The 20,693-nt window shown below is 40.3% G+C and overlaps 2 protein-coding genes across 2 annotated transcripts; one reads left to right on the forward strand and one right to left on the reverse strand.

Annotated features, from left to right (window-relative positions):
• Positions 1-3,261: 3,261 nt before the first annotated feature.
• Positions 3,262-19,433, reverse strand: pnpla7b (patatin-like phospholipase domain containing 7b). Its single transcript, XM_030791829.1, has 36 exons — positions 19,367-19,433; positions 18,401-18,444; positions 17,701-17,775; positions 17,325-17,409; positions 17,023-17,099; positions 16,510-16,598; positions 16,247-16,387; positions 15,857-16,016; positions 15,432-15,512; positions 15,111-15,239; positions 14,692-14,772; positions 13,927-14,086; positions 13,524-13,613; positions 13,356-13,438; positions 12,972-13,127; positions 12,557-12,634; positions 12,209-12,414; positions 11,714-11,845; positions 11,355-11,478; positions 10,810-10,923; positions 10,639-10,714; positions 10,024-10,173; positions 9,847-9,910; positions 9,402-9,570; positions 8,583-8,765; positions 8,154-8,272; positions 7,274-7,430; positions 6,428-6,544; positions 6,216-6,285; positions 5,982-6,098; positions 5,555-5,703; positions 4,800-4,952; positions 4,571-4,687; positions 3,865-3,949; positions 3,602-3,711; positions 3,262-3,321 (listed from the first exon to the last, which is right to left on the reverse strand). Exons 2-36 carry the CDS (start codon positions 18,440-18,442, stop codon positions 3,262-3,264), a joined length of 3,999 nt encoding a protein of 1,332 aa, XP_030647689.1. The 5' UTR covers positions 18,443-18,444; positions 19,367-19,433.
• A 155-nt stretch (positions 19,434-19,588) lies between these two features.
• On the forward strand, positions 19,589-20,689 carry mrpl41 (mitochondrial ribosomal protein L41). The gene is made up of 2 exons (XM_030791370.1): positions 19,589-19,603; positions 19,885-20,689. Exon 2 carries the CDS (start codon positions 19,913-19,915, stop codon positions 20,318-20,320), a length of 408 nt encoding a protein of 135 aa, XP_030647230.1. The 5' UTR covers positions 19,589-19,603; positions 19,885-19,912; the 3' UTR covers positions 20,321-20,689.
• The last annotated feature ends 4 nt before the right edge of the window (positions 20,690-20,693 follow it).

Here is a 20,693-nt window from a genome sequence, read left to right on the forward strand (position 1 = left end):
AGTCACTTTATGCAATTCAGCGCTGATGAAAACAATTTATCTTTATCAAGTTTACTGCTGTACAGTACTTGACTGCATATTCGGCATATTTGTGTAGTTGAATCAGTTTGTGTCACTGACCTTTCGCAAGTGCTCTTGGATTCGAAGATAGGTTTTTTGGATTTTCTTTGCTTCTTGGATCTTGACATTCATTTTCTCCAAGCGGTTCTCCAGCTGTCTTACCCTCTATCAAAGACACATATTTGTTACATCATAATAGCGTTTAAGTGTGAATACTCAAAAATCATAACAATTACAAACACATTCTTCTGATACAGTAGACATGACATCCTAAATAGTCAAGTGGTTCCCCAAATCAAGGCCATGATATAAGCAAGTCAGTTTACTGTTTTGATTACTTTTAATCTAAATGTTAGTAATCACATGAGAGGGTTTGCACCAAATGTTTTACTTCACAAAGCAACTGCATGCATGCATGCAAGAACAAAGGCATATACACCGATGAGCCAAAACATTATGACCACCTGCCTAATATGCTGTTGGTCCGCCATGTGCCACGAAAACAGCGCTGACCTGTCGGGGCATGGACTCTACAACACCCCTGAAGGTGTCCTGTGGTATCTTGCACCAAAACATTAGCAGCAGATCCTTCAAGTCCTGCTCATAGCAATGGTATTCCCTGATTGCAGTGTCCTCTTTCAGCAAGGTTAATGCGCCCTGCACACATTGTTTGGGAGTGGTTTGAGGAACATGATGGAGTGTTCAAGGTGTTGCCCTGGCCTCCAAATTCTCCAGATCTCAATCTGATTTAGCATCTGTGGGATGTGCTGGACCCACAAGTCTGATCCAAGGCAGCTCCACCTCACAACTTACAGGATTTGAAGGTTCTGCTACAAATGTTTTGGTGCCAGATAGCACAGGACACCTTCAGGGGTCCTGTAGCGTTCATGCCTCGGAGGGTCCGCGCTGTTGTGGCGGCACACGGAGGACCAACAGGATATTAGGCAAGTGGTCATATTGTTTTGGCACATCGGTGTAGATTCATGCTTCATAGGACCTCTCCATGGTTCTGAAATGAATTACTAGCAAGCACTGTGCTTTAAAATATAAGCAGCCAATTGGCTTTTGGTAGTAAGAGAGGACAACTGATCACTTTCTTTATTTCACCCTAACAGCGTGTTTCAGAGTAGAAAGTTGTTCACCTGATCGTACTGTTTCTCATTCATATCAGGCACAGAGTCCAGTTCCAGGTCTTTCAGACACTGTTCGAGCTCCAGCACTTGGGACTCTTTAGTACACACAGCAAATTGCAAGGCATTGTGCTGCTCTATCAGCGTGCGCAGTCTCCGCTCTTCTCGCTCAACAAGACTCTGTAGCCACCCATGTAGCACACACACACACACACACACACACACACACACACAAATAAATAAATAAATAAATAAATAAATATCAACATTATCACGGTCCGTGATGGTTACACGGAGGGTAGCGGAAAAACTTATTACTGAGTGTGAAGGGAAAGGTTACACGCTGTGATCGCCCTCTGAGTTGGAAATATTCTCAGTTCTTCTACCTCACACGCACAGCATCTGCCAAGAGCAGCTATTTCCACTGACGGTTGGAAATTCATCAAAGCTTGTGAAAAATGTCAGCTCTCTCTTTACCTGCAGAGTAGGTCCTGGCTTTGGTAATGATCTGCCCAGCGTCCTTACACTTCGAGGAGCCTTCTGGTCGTCGTCCAAGATCTGTTTTGCAGCACTTAATTCACTTTTGTTCTGTTTCTTTGTATTCGGTCGCATTATATGACGGGCGTTCAGTGACTACTAGCGAGGATAAACTGGAGGTCAGATAAATTAGCTAAATTCATGAATTAACGCAGCAGCGAAACTGTTGGTCTCTGGTAAATTTAACCAGTAAGGTTACAGACACAGTTTGAGAACTACCGGAAAGTTAAGGCCTTCTACACAGACATAAACCTTGACAGGTCTGAAAAACAATATACCCTAATCTACATCCGCATGTCAGAACATCAACCGTTAATTCGATGTCATGGCAACGCCCCGCCACATCAGCAAAACTTTAGACAATGTGGAATATGTTCATAAACTCTCTGATTCAATCAAAGAGTAAAGAATAAAAATACCAGAAAAAAAAAATACCAATAGTAACACTGGAAATACACCAGACATTTAGTGAAAAATACTTAATGCGGTGTACGTGCTCCGAGGTTTTAAATGCAAAAATGTTTAAGGCAGTGCTCCTTGAAAAAAAATCACAAGTATTTCAAAACAAAATAAAGAAATTCTAAACAGTAAATTTGTGTATTTATAAATCAATAACCATCACAAAACACCTTAGGAGTACACATCATTCAGGTCAGGTGTCAAGATTTTTCTATACAGTGGCTGAAAGAAAAACTTAAAACTTATTCCGTCATTAGATTTACGACTGCTAAATGACCACAAACTACAGATAAAACAGAGGGAATTGAGAGATGAACTCCAAAAACAATCTGAAGTTCATTACAGGCACATGCTGCAGGCTACAGTACTAACACAGTGTTTCCCAAACTGATTCAAATCATCACTGAATTACCAAAACATTGATTAGCTCAGTCAGGTGTGTTAGAGCAGGCAGGAACAAAAAATAACCAGTGTTCTGGGCTTCCAGGTATAGGACTGGGAACACAGCTCTAACATACAGTGCTACAATAAAACAAAAAATAAAACACAACAGCAGCAACAATGAAAGAATGAAATTGCATTGATAAGTTTGAATGAGGCTACAGTGTAACCCTGTTAAAACCATGTACCTAAAATGTACATCTGGAATTGTTAGATCAGCTGGAATCTTAGAAAGACTCCAGAGACAATAAGGCAATTTAAAGGTGTGTGTGTGTGTGTGTGTGTGTGTGTGTGTGTGTGTGTGTGTGTGTGTGTGCGCGTGTGTGTGTGCGTGTGTGTGTGCGCGCGCGTAAAAGATTTTTTTTCTACAAAAAAAAGGGCTTGCTCATTTTTTGAATCCAGCACCTCACACATTCTAAAAAAAGTATCAAATCTCTCCAAAATGTTTACTGCATGTAAGGTCTTATATGGCACTATTTGTGTATCTCTTCACCAACATTTCAAAATGTTCAAGTAGAAGAGAAAAGGCACCACCTAAAAGAGATCCATGCATGTGATCTCAGACACATACATAAAGTCAATTAATGTACTTAATCAAAATAAAAGAACAAAAATAAATAAAATCACACTTAGGTTAAGCATTGACAGGGCGTGTGTGGTTTGGGATTCTGTGCCTAATCTCCATGTCATCATCCTAAGAGAGAGAGAGAGAGAGAGAGAGAGAGAGAGAATATAAATTAGCTTAAAAATGACTGACCAAAAATCAGTTAAAATTCAAAAAGCAAAAGTGACAAGTCTCAAAATTTGTGTGAAGCTATGACATGTTTTTCCTATATGTCAAAAGAACTTAGCAAAATGTATTCTTTCATTTCATACATACTGTCATTGTATATGTTTCTTCTATATGTGAATGCAGAGGAATAGAGAGGACTATATTAACAGAATGGATGACTATTTGCTCATATTTTTATTACCGTATCTGCTGTCTCCTCCTCTTCCTCAGTGTGCTCACGGTTTAGATCAGACATATCAAGGTCCGACAGTACTGCATCTTCATCATAGTCTGTTTGGCACTCGGACTCCTCTGTGAATAGCCGGCAGACATATTGAAGATATGAGAAAATCAGACAAAGAAAAATTAAGACCAAAGTGTGCTTTAAAACAAATAATAACATGGCATATGTAAGATCTGTTAATGTATATAGGACAAAAACAGATATGTGTTTCCTCCTCTCACCCTCCAAAATGGCTGGTTTAACAAGCTCTATTCTGGACACTATTTCCGCCAGGTCGGTGAATGAGGCATTGGGGCACGTCAGTACCTGAAAGTCAAACATTCAGACTTAAAACAAAACTGATTCAAAAAGAGAAACAAAACATCAAAACCATTAGCAAAATTCAAAGTCTTTTTCAATAGGGTCAGATGATCACACGTAGGGGTATCAAGAAAAGATTTCTACCGTTTCCATTTTGATGTTTACATTTGAATCACACATAGATTATATGATTCGAATATACATCAAAGTCATTATGTATCTAACTGCTGACTTGAGATCAGTGATGAAATTCAGGGTTTAATAGAAAATAGAAAAAGAGTCACATAAGCAACCCCTATGTTTGCTGATGGGCCAAAAACTAATGAGACACTTGTTGAAGAATAATAATTTGTTATGCAGTCTGAAATCTGCTCAAGCAGTGGTGTTGGAGGTTTTGAAGTTATTTTCTCTTGAAAGAAGCTCTACCCATAAGGAAAACAGACAATGTGATTTGGAATTTTAGAAAAAGGAATGGCTCAGTGTTTGGGTGTGGTTTACCAATTTTGGCCCCAAAAAAAATGCTCATTGCATATAATGTTTTGCACTCTCTCTCTCAATCATCCATACAGAGATCTAGTGAAAAAGAAACCCTGTAGTGCAGCAGTCATGCTTATGAGTGCCACTCACGTTGGTGCTTTTGGTCTTGTGGAATTCTTCTTGGTGTCTATCCTTCAACATATTTTCCACAACCCCACTCCGGCACCAAACGTCAAATACAGTCTTCCCATGCTGGTGGCCAACCTCCTGAATCCAGACATTGAAGACAAAGGAAAGGAAAAGAAAGATAAAGGTCATGTTTGCGAGTGGAGCCAAGACAGAAGCTTGCTGATATGAAGACAGAGAAGGGCAAACTCACAGCGATTTCATCAAACTTGCCAAACTCCAGGGTGCCGTAACGGTCGATCGGAGGCCGGATGTATTCGCAGTACTCACTGTCTTTGACTGATTCAAGCTGCCGAACACAGCACACATATGCCAGTCGGGTCTGGATCTCAGCCATGTTCAGCACCTGGTGCAGTGGAGTCATTGTTTTTGGTTAAACAACAACAACAAAATCTCAGCTAATCACAGAATTCTACAATTAATATCTGTGTTCTGTGTACATTACTGGATATTATTGTGTGCAACGTATTAAGGACACTGTCAGAACATTTGCTTGTGATGCCAGAGACAGCAGGAAAAACCTTAGTGTCTGTCTCTCACTGTGCAGCTTGTTGTAATGGGAACGGCATGACAGGGCAAATCTTTACTTTCTGGGTGAGATTCACAGACCAGCACATCAATAAATGGGAAATTTGAAGTTTGTCGGTTAAAATAAAGACTTGGTTCTTATTTTCAGCCTTGGCTATTTTTTGCTTAACTTTAGAATTCAAAGGAGTATGACTGGATGGCAGTCCTGGATGACTGACATCCAAAGCTGACAACAAGCTAAGTGAAGTGTAGTAAAACCAAGCAATATAAGATCTTTTCATGCAGAAGCCAGGTCCACTCAGCCAGTTTCCCGTACAGCCTAAAGCTCGGAGTGCCTGCCATCCAAAGAAAATGACACACTAAGACGTATGAAGTACAACCAAGCAATAACCCCACAAATTACCCCACTACTGTCCTGACCTTCACTCTTTCTGCCAGTGGGTTGAAGCGTTTCCATAGCAGCCACCATCCAGACAGCGAGTCTCCGTAGTTGGTGAGGTTCGTCTCATCACGACTACCCACGTCGATTGCAATTACCACCTTAGCACCAATGGACCGCGCCACGTCGGCTGAAAGTACAAACCCACAGATATGTAATAAGGGTAACAAGTACACAAGCTGATAACAAATTAAAGTAAATTAACTCCTGTTCTATATAGTCCTACGCTAATTTTCAACAATCTGCAATGATTGCTCACTCCAGAGTAATAAAAGATACCATGGGTATTAATATAACTCCTTGTTTATTGTTGCATAAGCGTGGTAACAAATCAATTTAAATTGCTGTGACACTCTGATAAATTAAAATTCCTTTTTTGGCTTTTGAAAGTGACTGGTCTATATTAACCTGGAAGGTTATTGATGTAACCTCCATCCATGAGAAGGTGCCCATCTTTAGGATCACAGAGAGGCGGCAAATAACCAGATAATGACATACTGGCACGAACATACCTCCAAAGAGAGCCTGTGAGAGGTAGAATGGATGGAAGGATTGAGAGTGAGACAGAAAGAGAGAAACTATTATAAAAATTAACAGAGAGATGTAATTACAGACAACAGCACGGGGACTAAAAAGACTGACCATCGGTGTGCACTCTCATAGAGGAGGAAGTGATGTCTGTGGTAATGTTGAAATATGGGATCCAAAGATCCTAAGTAAGAAGAAAAAGGAAAAAGACATCCTTAGTAAGTATGAATGTCTAATGACAATTATTAAAATTGTCATTAGACATGGTTCATTTTAAAGATAATGATAGGATAGAGTTGTCCACACTGTCTAGCACCATCTTGCACCTCAATCTGTTTCCCTTTGAAGAGGGTCCTGATGCTGGAGTTAAACGATGCTCCGGAGAACATGGAGGTCACAGGGTAGGTTAAATCTAGGATCTTCTTGAATACAGAAGTCATTTCCTGAAACATATTAGTGTTCACAAATGATCCAAATGTTTGCCTTGTGTTTTTCACTTTTCTATTCCGGATTTGTAAAGAATTCTTGCACTGGAAAAACAGTTCACTCTGCACCCCCCCCCCTCTCAACTGTGCATGTGGACACTGTTTACAGACAACCCAAGTTAACAGCATTACCCATGCACATTCTGACATACAGTGGAAGAACTTCTGCATGTTATAAGACTCAATTTCCTTTTAACACAGCTACAGCAGCCCCACAAATGGTCTGCTGTACCTGGGGGCCCACGCTACATGACCAAGTGATTCTGTACCCAGTGGGGCTAAAGGCTTAATAATGCCCAACAGTTTCATTAACCAAATAACAGCAGTGGTGTATGTGGACTCACACAAAAATTCTCTGTGGGAGTTTCTACACATTGCCTGAGCCACTGTCTAATAACAATGTCTAGGTTAATCTGTTTTTGTTGGAGATTGGATTCTGCTTTGCCACAGCAGAAAACAGCCTCATTTTACACTCACAAAATGAGGTCTCTCACAGCCATACATCATGCTGATTTAGGGTATAGTGGCCCCAGTATTGTTTGGGAATTTCATTATTCACATGTTGTGTTAACAACATTTTCCTTATCAGTGGTTTTAAGCTAGTTGGAACTAAAAGAAACTTTGGGCTGGATGTGAGTGACACGCAAATTCCTGCGTTAAAAACCCCAGTGACATCGAAGGTCTTACCATAGCCCACTCCCGAGCCCGGATTCTCATACGACTATAGCTTCTTTCTTCAGCATAGAGTGCCCCCATGAGGGATCCAATGGAAGTGCCACCCACCAGGTCAATAGGGATGCCTGCTTCATTGAGTGCCCTGATAACGCCCACCTGGGAGCAGCCTCTACAGAATGGAACAGCTTGTTTTACACAGTCACACAGAAGAGCTGCTGACTGTAAACCTTGAGGATTGCTTTAAATATATATATATATATGGGGTTGTGCTGGTAAATCTTAGGCCAGTAAAAACTTCAAATAGTATGGTCAAGCTTATGTGAATACAAGGTAAATACAGTACGAGAGTCGGACAGTCACACAGACAGAAACTCCTACACGTAATGTCCCGAAGATCAAATTTCCAAAGATATCTCTAAGGACTGGATAAGAATTATTTTTCGCTATTTCTCAGCTGTCAGCACTCTTGGTCTCTCTGACTACAACATTATATACCAACTGTCATTTTAATTCCAATAGAAAGCATTTCCATATATGTATGGTTATTCACTGTGTTACTCAAATCATTACACCCACCTTTAAACTGCTCCAATCATGATTGGACCATAAGGACAGAGAGATTGTGGACATGCAAAAACCATCAGCAAAGTACACAACAGATACAGGCATGCTTAGGACGACAGACCACATAGAAAACTAACATGAGGAACATTCACAATCATGTTAGCACAGATAAGGATTTAAAGTTACTTAGCGATTTCATTATTCAGGAATCTTAAAACATTTCACAAAGAAACTGTACCTATAAAGTAATTACACAAAATTCACAGAGACACATAGTAAAGACTGAACTGTAACTAAGGGCTTCCAGCAAAGTACTTAACAACAGTACCGGGCTCCGCCTCCTCCCAGCACAAGAGCAATAGCATTTCCAGTCAGGACTCTTGCTAGACGGGAGAAGTCTGAGTGCCGGTCAGGAGGCTTCTGGAACACGCGCTGGTACATCTCTCTCTGAAAGAGAAGAGAAGAGAAGAGAAGAGAAGAGAAGAGAAGAGAAGAGAAGAGAAGAGAAGAGAAGAGAAGAGAATTATTACTTTTGGCTCTGGGGTTAGGAGCACTGTGGCAAAGATAAAAGAGTGGTTTTGGGTATCAATAAGTATAAATTAATCAATTACTTTGACATTTTTTTTGCAGGTTAGGAACATCACTATTACAAACAGCATCACTATTATACATTTTCCTGTCACTGGCGATAACCTAAGTTTATGGTAATGGGGTTGACACTTATGTTGGCGCTGACTTTATCATTAGCAAGACGCACCAGTTTGGGCAGGCTCCTCTTGGAGAAAACCCTCCGTGGGCAAGACAAGTGGAAGTGCCTTGAGATCCAGCTCCTCATGTTGAGCCACTCTGCTGTTCCTCTGGGTGCAGGCCCATCCTCACGGTGCAGCAACACCAACTGCTTCTGAGCTCTCACTGCACTCCCTTCCAACATCCGCTCCAGCTACAACCAACAGCATAAACACAAAGAGGGCTGAGAGACTGAGGTGGAAAAAGAAAGATATCAATCAAGGCTCGGGCTTCACGTTAATGACACATCAGTACGCGAAATAATATTTGTTATTTATATGTAATTTACAATTCAGGGATTCGATTCAAATCCTTCCCTTGGCTTTACCTCCAGTAGTTTTTACTGAATTGATCCCAATGTTGCTTTAAATTGAGAGTTTGCTCTGTAATTGTAGACGGGAGTACTGGTAAGGGAGTTCAAGCTTCCTCTTGATACAAAATCTGTGTTTCTTAATAACATGTTTATCTATAAAAATCAGTTTACCTTATTTAATTAACTTTTTTTCATTTTAACTTCAGAGTCACAAGAGGCTTGTATACAACTTACTAAAGCCACTACAAAAGCGCTTGTAAACCTATAAATCCACACACTTATGCGTCTGCTGAAAATCCGATTACAGATGGATTAGCCTAAAAAGGTTAGAGGAGAAGAAGTCCTGTGTTTCAAACTTTTGCCAACTCCACATTTCGGGCCACTGACTGAACTCACTGTTTTGCCCCGTTGCCCCATTGACCAATGACAATGCTCCTTCTCACCTCTTCTACCCAGTCAGCACTGTTCCAGACATACCTCACCCACCGTGGGCTCCTGCTCTCCAAGCCCCACTATGATGATGCAGTCGGCCTGACGAATGCAACGCTGGGTCCAGGGGGTTAATGTACTGTCTGACTGGTACAGAACAATGCGATGGATGTCTTCCTGCTGCCCCAACCAACTGGACAGACGGTACTCGTGCACGCTGAGGAAGACGAGGAACAGAGAGCGAATTTAAAGTGTATCTGAGTTATCATTCCAGTGCCAGTACCCTCTGAGGTCACTTGGACTCTGTAAGGGGGCCAAGATGAGCCACCTTTAATGTTTCCAGTCACTTTAAATTCAGTAAAATAATGTGACAGACAAGGGAGGGAAGGGAGAGACCCTCTGTAGGGAAGGTCTAAGCACTGCATTTCACAATATTCTAAAAATAGTAAAAATAAACTGGGTGCATGAGATCAAAGAATTATTAGACGTTTACCTATCCAGTGCAGCAGCCCCGAGACGTTGTTTGATGATGTCACTGGTTAAGAGTAAAGTGGGACCTGGAGCAGGGATATATCAAGAAAGTTCAATTCAGTCAGCTCAAGTTTAAAATCACTCGGTTCAACATTCACGTTCCATAAGCATTCTCCAGTTTAACCGAACTGACGTTTACCTATAGCACTGAGAGCATGCTGCAGCTCTAAGGTGAAGGCAGTCAGAGGTACATCATCTGATACTGGGAGAATGGCCACCGTAGACAGGTTGGAGGCTGGGTTACCTGCATCCCACTTATTGCTCTGAGTGTGAAGAGCCAAACCTCCAGCTAAAAGGATTTCACAGACATCAGATAATATTCAGACAGCACAGCACACTCACTCACTCATTATCTAAGGCGCTTATCCTAATTAGGGTTGCGGGGGGTGCTGAAGCCTATCCCAGCATTTATTGGGCGAAAGGCGAGGAGACACCCTGGACAGATTGCCAAACCAAAGAGCACAGCACAGTAAGAGGTAATTCATACAGACCTATACTTTTCCACTTATGTTGCTCTTTCTAAATAAGACAGAAAATTTGTTGTGTTCTGTTATGTTTTTTTTTAATTAATTGATTGCAATGTCATAATCTGTTTGATTTGCAGGATTGTTTAACATTCTTTACACTGACTGGCAGACTATGCATGAGGAGTGTAAATGTTGATAACATACATTTGCGTTTGTCATTATTATAATACTCCATTCAAACATTTCTTATGTTATAAAGACTGAACGCACACTCATACCATATGCACCTGACAGTGGCCCATTGACCTGTTGCATATTTCCCAAGATCTTCTGTCCTAGAAGGTGAATTAACCGCGTCACAACCTAAAACAAACAAACCAAAAAAAAGAATCAGAATCATTTAAATGCAAACAAATAAACGGGTTATCCTATCATTTTCATAAGCTGTACAACCTTACCTGTGGGTACCTCCTCTTAATGGAGCTGAGTGCTCCCTCAGGAAGCTTGGCGAGCTCAGAGTCCCTGACAGCATGCACTGTGGTGGCTCTGTTTAAATGGGTCAGTGCCTCCACCTGGACAAACAGTTCAGCAATATTCACCTTCTCATAGAAATCTCTCAATGCCACATCACACTGCAAACACAGGAGTGTCATAAAGCAGTCACAGCAACTGTACTAACAGGCTCTGACTGTTGTTGAGAGCAACCTAAACCTAACAGATACTTCTATAAGGAAACCTGACACTTCTGTTATACATCTGTTCTAAGAGACGTAAAGATAAACGCATGCGCGGATCATCACAGGTTAGACAACCATCTAAACTGCTTGGATTCAGTTTACTTTTATGTTTTTAAAAAATGTACAGACGCCAGATTATGGTAAGCTGCAACACTGACACAGGGAAAAAAAAAATCATTTAGGGTCTAAGCTGTACAGAAAGCAAAGGTCGGACTGGTTCAATTTTAAGAAACGGGCTCAGTTTAAAATCTTCTGTCAACACTCACTACGCCGATGAGATCACCACGGCCGTACTCTCCTGTCAGCTCTTTTTTCCCATCATCCTTCATGATGACCGAGCGCAGACGTCCACTCAGAACAATAAAAGTGCTGTCTGATTTATCTCCCTGTCTGAGAATGAATATATAGTTATAAAAATATATTAGTGTGTGTATTACATAGGACCAATGCACATTTTCCCCTTCAGGATATTAATACGTTTTTTTTTTCTTTTTTTTTTTTTTTTACCAAGGCAAAAAATTATCATAGTTGCTGAGCAGTAATTACTTTATCAAGAAGTCTTGATCAATGACTTGTTGCAGTATAAAAATCGGAATAAGTTAAAAAGGAAGAGAATGAGTTGTACCTATAAACAGCACGGCCAGCTTCCACTGCCATCCAATCCAGAGCAAAGTCAATCTGCCTGACGAAGGACGAGACCCTTCGTACCACTGTGTGAGCTACATTCAGAACCACACGGGGCTCTGCACGCATGATCCTGTGTGTGTGTGTATGTGTGTGTGTGTGTGAGTTTGGAAGGAGAGGAGAAAAACAATTCACTTAGACAAGGTTTCATATACATACACAAGTAAATGAAACCCACAAACTAAAAAAATAGTTAAAAATCAACTTAATGTGGACGTCAGAAAACCGATTCGTAAGTCTGTGATATCTTCCATTCCTTTTGCATAAAAAAGACCAGTACATTTTTTTCACTCCATGTGAGAAAGCATACTTGCTAAAACACATATCCAATTATAAAAAAAAAGGATACTTGTCACAACAGCAGGAGTAGCACAGTTGAGATATGTACAATTTTATTTGTTTGGATGTCTCTGTGAGCGCTGAAGTGTTGACATACTCATAGAAGTGCGCTTTAGAGACGGAGAGGAAGCTACAGTCACGGTGAGCTCGGACACTGAATATGAGCGGCTCTCCAGTCAGCACGGCCAAATGGCCCACCATCTCTCCTGGGTGTGTCACAAACAGACACGTCTCCTCCTCTCTGTCAATCATCTTCTGGTACACATGAAGGCTGCCGGATATCACAAACTGCACGCTTACGTCCTTAAGCGGAACATTAGACAAAGGGAATACAAAAGAAATCACCATGGATACTACAGATTAAGCATGTAGCCAAGACGCAGAGTATACTGGGACCACATTTTTTTTTTTCCCGTTCATGTGCCCTCTATCATCAGTGACTGACCTGGTCCCCTTGGGCGGCCACCACAGTCCCAGCCTTCACCTGACGTAGAGTCACTCTCCCCTCCAGCAAACTGGGGTCCTACAGGGGTGCAGCATTCAGATGATGGTTTTTCACAGTGAAACAGGTCTAATCAACACTGGTCTGAGGTGTGTGCTCTAGGGAGAGAGTTAGGAAAAAAACTCTCCTCCTACTGGGGTTAGTAAGCAGAACCACAGCAGGAATCTGTCAGTAGGAATGGTTTGAGTGGTCCATAAATAACTGACCCTCTATCGCTTTCCTAAAAATAGAGCTTTCATCACCAATGTGCGAACGCCAACTCATACAAGAAAAAAAATACTATTCCTGACCGGAGATCAGGACCAAAGCAGAACAGTCTGGGGAAGGGTGTCTCTCTGTGTATGGTTACAATCCGTACCTGGAGCTGAACGATCTGGAGCAGGTCCTTTTTAGCAGCTTGAAATATTGCAGTGACTTTGCTGTGGTGGACGTGACCAGAGTGACCCCCCGAGTCTGAATAATGGTACACCGCAGAAGGAGCATGCTGCATGGTGACCGTCTTCTTCAGAATGGACTGAAGAGGGCGGAGGGGTGGAAAGAAAGAAAGAAAGAAAGAAAGAGAGAAAGAAAGAAAGAGAGAAAGAAAGATGATGAGCGATGTACATTTACTGATTAAAAAAAAACAAAACCGTCTGTGTCAAAATGAACGACAAAGCCAAAACCGCTTAAACCAAAGTTACGAAACTCATGCGCTACAGCTGAGTTATTACTACTCTGCAAGTTAAAGAAAGCTCAAACACACCTTATGAATGACCGGACTTGGAGGACTTTCATCTTTACTGACTTTTACTCTCTCGAATGCCGTGTTCAGATCAGTTACCTTATCTGTAAGAGAGAGTACCATTCTCACTCGTACTAAGAACAGCGGTATAGTTAGAGAGTGTTTTAATGACAGTGTGATGGGAGGAACCTGCGCTTGAGCTGTCTGATGGAGTAGAGAGAGAGCGAAATTTCCTATACGTGGCTGAAGGGCTTTCTGATAGACCAGGCTTTCCACTCTCTAAAAACACACACAGATATAATAAATGAGTATCACTCTTACCGCTACTACACAAACAAGTCAATTATGATGAGAGATCAAAATCATCCTTTTCTGCCAGAATTTTCTGTTAAGACGCATGTTACTCACACCATAAAAATGACTTAAGCAGAAATACACTGAAAAAAGTATCAAAACAGAACAGAACAGAACAATAGTATAAAAAAACAAAAAAGAACACCAATATAAACTGGCAACAGTCTGAATTTGGAATTCAAGAGTCTATTGACAACAACATCCCATTTGTGTGTTTGTGTTTGAGGATATTTCTGACCTGAGTCACTAAGCTTCTCATTGGGTCCCTGAGAACCCCTGTCAGGAGCTGTGTCTTCGTCTGTAGTGGAGGTTTGAGAGTGTTGCCTGCGGAAGCCTCTTCCTGGGCTGACCTCCCCCAGAACACTGGCCACTGACACCAGGGGCACCGCCTGGGACTCCTGCATCAGGTGAAAAAGACAGTTCAAGTCTGAGGCAAGTAAAGATCACCCTACTGCTGGTACTGCTTTAGTGTCCATTAAAAACTAATACCTCTAATGTGTAATTACTTTGTGAATGCAGTATTAATACATATACCATACATATTTGGCTAATAACATGTGGTCTTTTTATGTATTCTCTTCTATTATGAGTGATGTTACGTATTAGAAGTTGTGATGTATTAATCCGTTTTTGTTTTGAATGACGGTATAAAACAGAATTTCAGTTGGACCTCCAAAATTCTGGCTTACTGCTGTGACGCACTGCACTTATGTTCAGAAAAATGATATTCAGAAGGATGACTTCTACGCCGTTTCAGGATTAACAGCTTATTCTCAGAACGACTTGCTCTGTTTTCTACTTAATCTCATTTATTTTTCTGCTTGGTGATTTTAGTCTTACTTTGTCCCTCAGTTTTCCTCTGCCTTATTTGTCCTTCCTAAGCCATGTTTTTTTCCATATGTCAGATGTTTTAACTTTTTTCACCTATGATCCTTAACCCAAGCTCCACTGTTTTAGCCACTGCTATTTAATGTGTTGAGAGAGAATGAGAAAGGGAGCACACCGGGTTAAAGAGCTCTGTTGTCAGTCCCAGGTAGTTGTGAAGGGCCAGAAATGTGACTCTTTGAAGACGCACCATGATGATCTGAACGGACACAGAAAAGAAAAAGATATTTCAACACTGAAAATATTACTTTAGAATTCTCACATACAGCAAATAATACAAAACAGTATAACAGATCTGTCATATCCATTTATGGAGCTTGTGTGTGCGTGTGTGTGTGTGTGTGTGTATCTGTGTGCCTGTCTCAATCATATTTCAATTTATACATCATTCAGATTCAAATATCTGAATTACATGCCACAATCACAGAAACACAAACTGTCCCACTTGTGTTAATCACATCTAAACTACCCAAGGCAGACTCAGTAATGGACACTGCCCTTCATGTCATTAGACGGTGACAAAACCATAACGTGTACCTGTATCACCCGGACCAGAGTTTCTGGATATTTCTCAAACACTGAGTGAAACGCAGCTGCTGGGAGTCTGAGTACCGTGGACGGGGCTGCAGCCCTGGCGGAGACAGTCTTGTAAGGGGCCGGATAACCCTGATTTACAAGTGGAGGTGATACAAATGAGCAGATGTATTAAACCCCGTTTCCCCTTGGGAAAATGCAAGTATGATTCTTTCAGAGGTCTTAAAAGGATAATCAAAAGATAAAATGCTGTGTGAGATACTGCACACAAGGGGAGAGTACTTGCGAAAGAATCAAGATGTGAGGATGTTATGGTTTACTCACGGTGATAACATCCAGGATGCTGAGAAGACTGTGAACACTGTCACCGGGCAACACATGTTTGACAACCAGTTCTGTTCCATCCTTGTCCAGGAAACAAAGGATTATAATTTCTTTTGTTGCAAATACGGTACATCAGTTAAGGGAACGTTACTGGTGGCCTGAATGTTGTGCATTCCCTGCAGCAGTGAGAGGAAGACTAAACAATGTAATGTTGGTTTCCTGACAAGGTTAGACTGAAGGGATTTGTAACTATTTGTTTAGTGAGAGATTTTATGAGGAAATAAAAAATGAAAACACAGCCAAGTGACAACTACATCACACTAAAAAGAAAAGAAAAGAAAAGAAAAGAAAAGAAAAGAAAAGAAATACACACAAACAATTATTTGTATTTTTAAAGAACCTGATAAAGTCTATTGAGTTCTTACATTCTCATGAATGTAGAGATCCAGCCGGCCTTCCTGCACCATAAATATGCTGTCATCAGTGTCTCCTGGACGGAAGAGCCCTTCTCCCTGCTGCAGCTGTATAAGAACCATGTGACGACACAGCTCCAGAAACAGAGGCTTCTCAAAGTGACCTAGAACCCTGATCATTGCGCAAAAGAACAGTACGGCATGATTCTATGCCTTCTAAAGAATGAAATTCTGTATGGACCGCAGGCATGGATTACCCAAGCACCTAACATTCTGAGAACCGTAAGAATTGACAGCTACCATTGCAACAATCAAATGAAGGAAAAGTGAGATCACTCTCCCTTGGTTTTGACATTATTTTTTTAACTGTTTCATGAAAGTATTGGTCTGAAAATGCTCTACCTGACGTTTTTCAGCATGTAAAGAACTTCAGAAGGCAGGTGGGAATTCTGCACGTCAAACTCAGTTAGATCTGCCTCGAGAACCGAAGGAGGAGGTTCTTTATGCTCTAACGTGGGAGGTTCCCTCCGGATACGTAAAATCCTGAAAGTAAATGACGAGACCAAAAGAGCAACATCCGTTTGATAAACCCTCTTTTGTAACATGGATGCTAAACAGACACAACTTCAATTACTTCATTCTGTGAACTGAAGCACTTTACACACTTGCGTGCAATTGAAAGGACTTTGGGTCTCTTGCGAGTTCTCTGCCGGGAAACTGGACCTGAATTAGTGGGTGAAGATAAGGTTTGCACCTAAAGCAAAACAAAACAAAACAAAACAGATCAAAAACGCAACACAGCATGAAAAAAAATGATGTGAAAAACTCAAATGTAAAATATTCAAAATTCACACATGTATTACATGTAATTTTTTTCTGTTAGGGAAGTGAATATCAGTCCTCAAGAAAAAACTGGAAAAAACAAGTTTCAAGTTTCAAGTTTAAGTTTATTTAGAGCCCAATATCACTGTTTACAGTCTCAAAGGGCTTTACATGCCCACAGGATTACAACAAAACAGAGCAGGGTGGCACCCCCTGACTTGATCCTCATAGCGGGCAAGAAAAAACTCCTCAAAAAACCCAGACGTTAGGGAAAAATAGGAGAAATCTTGAGAAGGACCACAAAGAGAGGAGACCCCTTCTAGGCCAGCCAGGCATGCAAACAAACAAGGGCTTACCTTTCTCATAATCTTTCTACCATAAAACATCACTTTGTCTCGTTTCCGAAAACGGTAATGAGGTTCACTGGCTTGCTCTTGCCCTGAATGAAAAACCCAAACATTACATTAGCAGAACACTAATACAAATATACATCTGTGTACTACATGTAAATCAAATTCTCCAGGCAACCTGTAAATACTGTTTTTATCTACATATGATAATATTTTGATTTAGTATTGAGTGTAAAGCTTATGAAAATTACTACAATCTTAAAAAATGGATTAGTAACTGATGTACTACAAGAAGATAGTATACTAACTGGTTTTATATCTTCGATACAGAAGTAATACTGCAATGCCAATCAGTGAGATTGCAATTGCTGCCCCAATCAGAACACCAGTCCACTGAAAAACAAACACATACACATACAGTTTTCCTCATAAACTAGTATTAGGAGTATTGGCAAGAACTCAGTGTCTTAAATATACAGAAAGGGCACTTCTAAATTTATTTGAGGGGTCTGGACATGCATTCAGTCCTAAGGAAGTCATTCCTGCCCCAAATCAAAATAAGTCAAATTGAAATAATGCCTTATGTATGATTTAGATAGACATGGAATATCAAAAACTCATTATCAACAATACATCGATTATTATTATAATGAGAGTATTATATGAGGACAAATTACTCTGTACCATAGAGGTCTGCATCTGGTCTTCCACAAAGTGGCGTACTCTTTCTGTAATCTCATTTCCATAAGGTAGAACAACCTAAAAACAAACACAGAAAAATCAACAAAACTCAAACTTACTCAACACATACAAAATCTGTGGTGCAAAACACTCTCTTATTATTTCATTCAGTTATTAGATCTGCAACCAAATGTACACGAATCGCTAAGTATGTTTATACACAGATGAAACAAAATGTATTTTCTCATGATGGTGATGTAACATAAAGTGTCTTATGACAGCTTTATCTCTACACTACATGGTTTTTCGTACCCTATCAGACCAATGCATTCTGAACGAAAGATCAGTTAGCAAGTGAATCATTTTAATGCAATGTCAATAGTAATTAATAAATAAATAATAGTTTTAATAACAAATACAACCAAGTTCTTGCTGAAGTCTCAGACCCAGTCTGATACACATTTTCTTCAGTAATGATCCAGAAATAGCTATTACCAGCACTGCCACTGGTTTTGTAATTGAGAAATTTCAATAAATGTTTGTCTAATGAAACTGCTTAGATTAAAAAAAAAAAAAGAAAGTTAGAAAACTGTCTGAAACTGAGAATTTCTTTCTTTTTGACAGTTTTCATACTTGTCCATTGACATTTCATGAGAAAGGAATGAGATTAAAACAAGGATTGATAAGCCTTCTGAACTCCTACCGGATATATACTGCAACTATCCTCTTGCTCGCTGCCATCCATTCCTTGAACAGACAAATAACACAGAAAAATCACTCAAAGTACTGTAGGTTCACATAATGTATTAAATGTAACACTGAAAAGTTGAATGTAATACATCAGTTATTATTGTATTTGCTTATTTACTAGACATAATCATTGGTTTCGTTTAGATGTATGTCATATTCAATAGTTCCCCTCATAACTGTGGGCTACAGACAGTGATTAACTTGTCTTAAACATGTTTTTTTTCCATTATTAAGACAAATACCCTTCCATATGACAAAACTGAAGTATAGTCTTAAAATGTTTACACACAATTAGACTGATCAGACACTGTTTTCTGCATAACCGCCTGACTCAAACGTAAAAACAATGACAGAAGATACTGTGCTTGAGATCCTTGGGATATCACTTCGCGTGACCATAGACCTCACTGCAACCAGACACCCACTATGTAGCTCATGTGAACGCAGCCGCTCTCAAGGGGAAAAAGATTTGTGCAGGTCAACATGAGTAGGCTACAGTCCTTTGCAACTTTATGACACCAACAAAACCTAAACTTTCAAACTAGCGTTTCGTCTATATATGTCTGTCTTATCAATGCCAAGGGGGAACTTTGTCCAGTCAACAGTGCCTCTGCAAATATCTTACACATCAAAGTCCTATAGTCTCTTTCACTCTTAAACCGTCCTTGAGTTGTATGTATAAACAGACAACAGACAGAATAAAACAATACATGCTTTAAATGTGAATAAACAGTTAGTATGTTCAAAGTTCACGATTATTGCGCTCCAGGTCGTGTTTACACACAAAAAGTAAGGTGATCCGCGACCAACTACAGTTGTAACAAATTATGATTACTATCATGCTGTCTGTACGTAAGCATCCGATAAAATTATTTACAGAGTATTTTGAATTCTTGTGCTCCTGATTCATATCACTTACTGACTTGTTCCTTCTACACCCTTTGAAATTTTCAGCACCGTAAAGGTCTTTTTGTACACAGTTGCCGCTGTATACCCATTCACTTGGTCAATCTCTAGTACTACAGAGAAACTTTATGCATCTGTACACTGAATTGTCATTGGCTTCCGTAGTGCCAAGTTAGCCTATCAGAGTGAACTTCACTGGAACGTCGATTAGTAGCACTACGTTATGTATTTTGGGTGCACGCTGTTCAAGGTGAGCTAAAGGAAGCCTTTCTGTTTCATTTAGACATTGAACTATACATTTTAGAAATTCTATCGCGTTTTGTTGGAGTTTGCACTTTAAAAAAATGCTTACGCTCTTCGTCTTAAAAGCAATGTGAGCGACGAGGAGAGCATTTAATGTAGAATAGCTAACGATAACTTAACGAGCAGTGTAGCCTGACTCCAGGTTTCAGCGCTCTGCTCAGTGTAGATGTGCAAAATATAGTGGTTGTTTAGTGATTGGCTAATGTAATGTACTTTCTTTTATTGCAGTGCTGAGACAACGGAACTATAGGTGAATATGGGGGTGCTTTCAGCCCTTACGAGAGGGCTGGTGAGAGGAGCTGACCGTATGGCGGAGTTCACTAGTAAGAGAGGTCCACGGACTTTTTACAAACCAAGAGGGGCACGATCAACAGGAATTATTACGTCCAGCAGAAAGTTTGTCCCTGTGAAGGAGATGATACCCGAATTCGTGGTGCCGTCTTTAGAGGGGTTCAAACTGAAACCCTATGTGTCCTACCGTTGTCCCGATGCAGCAGAACCGCCTCTTACCGCCGAATCCCTCTTCTCACAAGTGGTGGCTCCACAGATTGAGAAGGACATTGAAGAAGGCACTTTCAATAAGGAGGACCTCGAGAAATATGGATTCGAAAAAACACAAGAAGGAAAACTGTTTAAGCTGTATCCCAAGAATTTTGCTCGTTGAGTGCGTCCTCAAAGGAAGTCTTCAGAAGAGGGACTAAAGGTCTGAGAACTGAAAAATGAACGTGCAGTGATCAAAATTCGGTACATTAACACAACACAGCATTTGTCTGCATTCCAGTTCTTTTTCTGAAAAACACAGCATCAAATGGAAGTATATAAATAATGTACAGCCATCTGTAATACCAAGGAACCATTAATCGTTCTTGTATTTAGATTCATGCATGTCTAAGCTCATGAATTCATGTAACAATGAGGTAAACTGAAACATCTGTGACAGTAAACTGCATATGACATTTTTTGCTCAAAAATAGCCCAGTGATGCAATGTTCATTTAGATGCACTGTTAAATACACAAATTGGAAACAATGTTAATA

This window comes from Chanos chanos, chromosome 14, assembly GCF_902362185.1.
Source record: "Chanos chanos chromosome 14, fChaCha1.1, whole genome shotgun sequence".
NCBI classification, from domain to species: domain Eukaryota; kingdom Metazoa; phylum Chordata; class Actinopteri; order Gonorynchiformes; family Chanidae; genus Chanos; species Chanos chanos.

Coding starts and splice junctions, on each gene's coding strand:
- mrpl41 (XM_030791370.1), top strand. CDS start 19,913: ATGGGGGTGCTTTCAGCCCTTACGAGAGGGCTGGTGAGAGGAGCTGAC.
- pnpla7b (XM_030791829.1), bottom strand. CDS start 18,442: ATGGATGGCAGCGAGCAAGAGGATAGTTGCAGTATATATCCG. Junction 16,017..16,246: donor TACATGCTGAAAAACGTCAG/GTAGAGCATTTT, acceptor CGCAATGATCAG/GGTTCTAGGTCACTTTGAGA. Junction 3,322..3,601: donor AGGAGGAGACAGCAGATACG/GTAATAAAAATA, acceptor TCTCTCTCTTAG/GATGATGACATGGAGATTAG.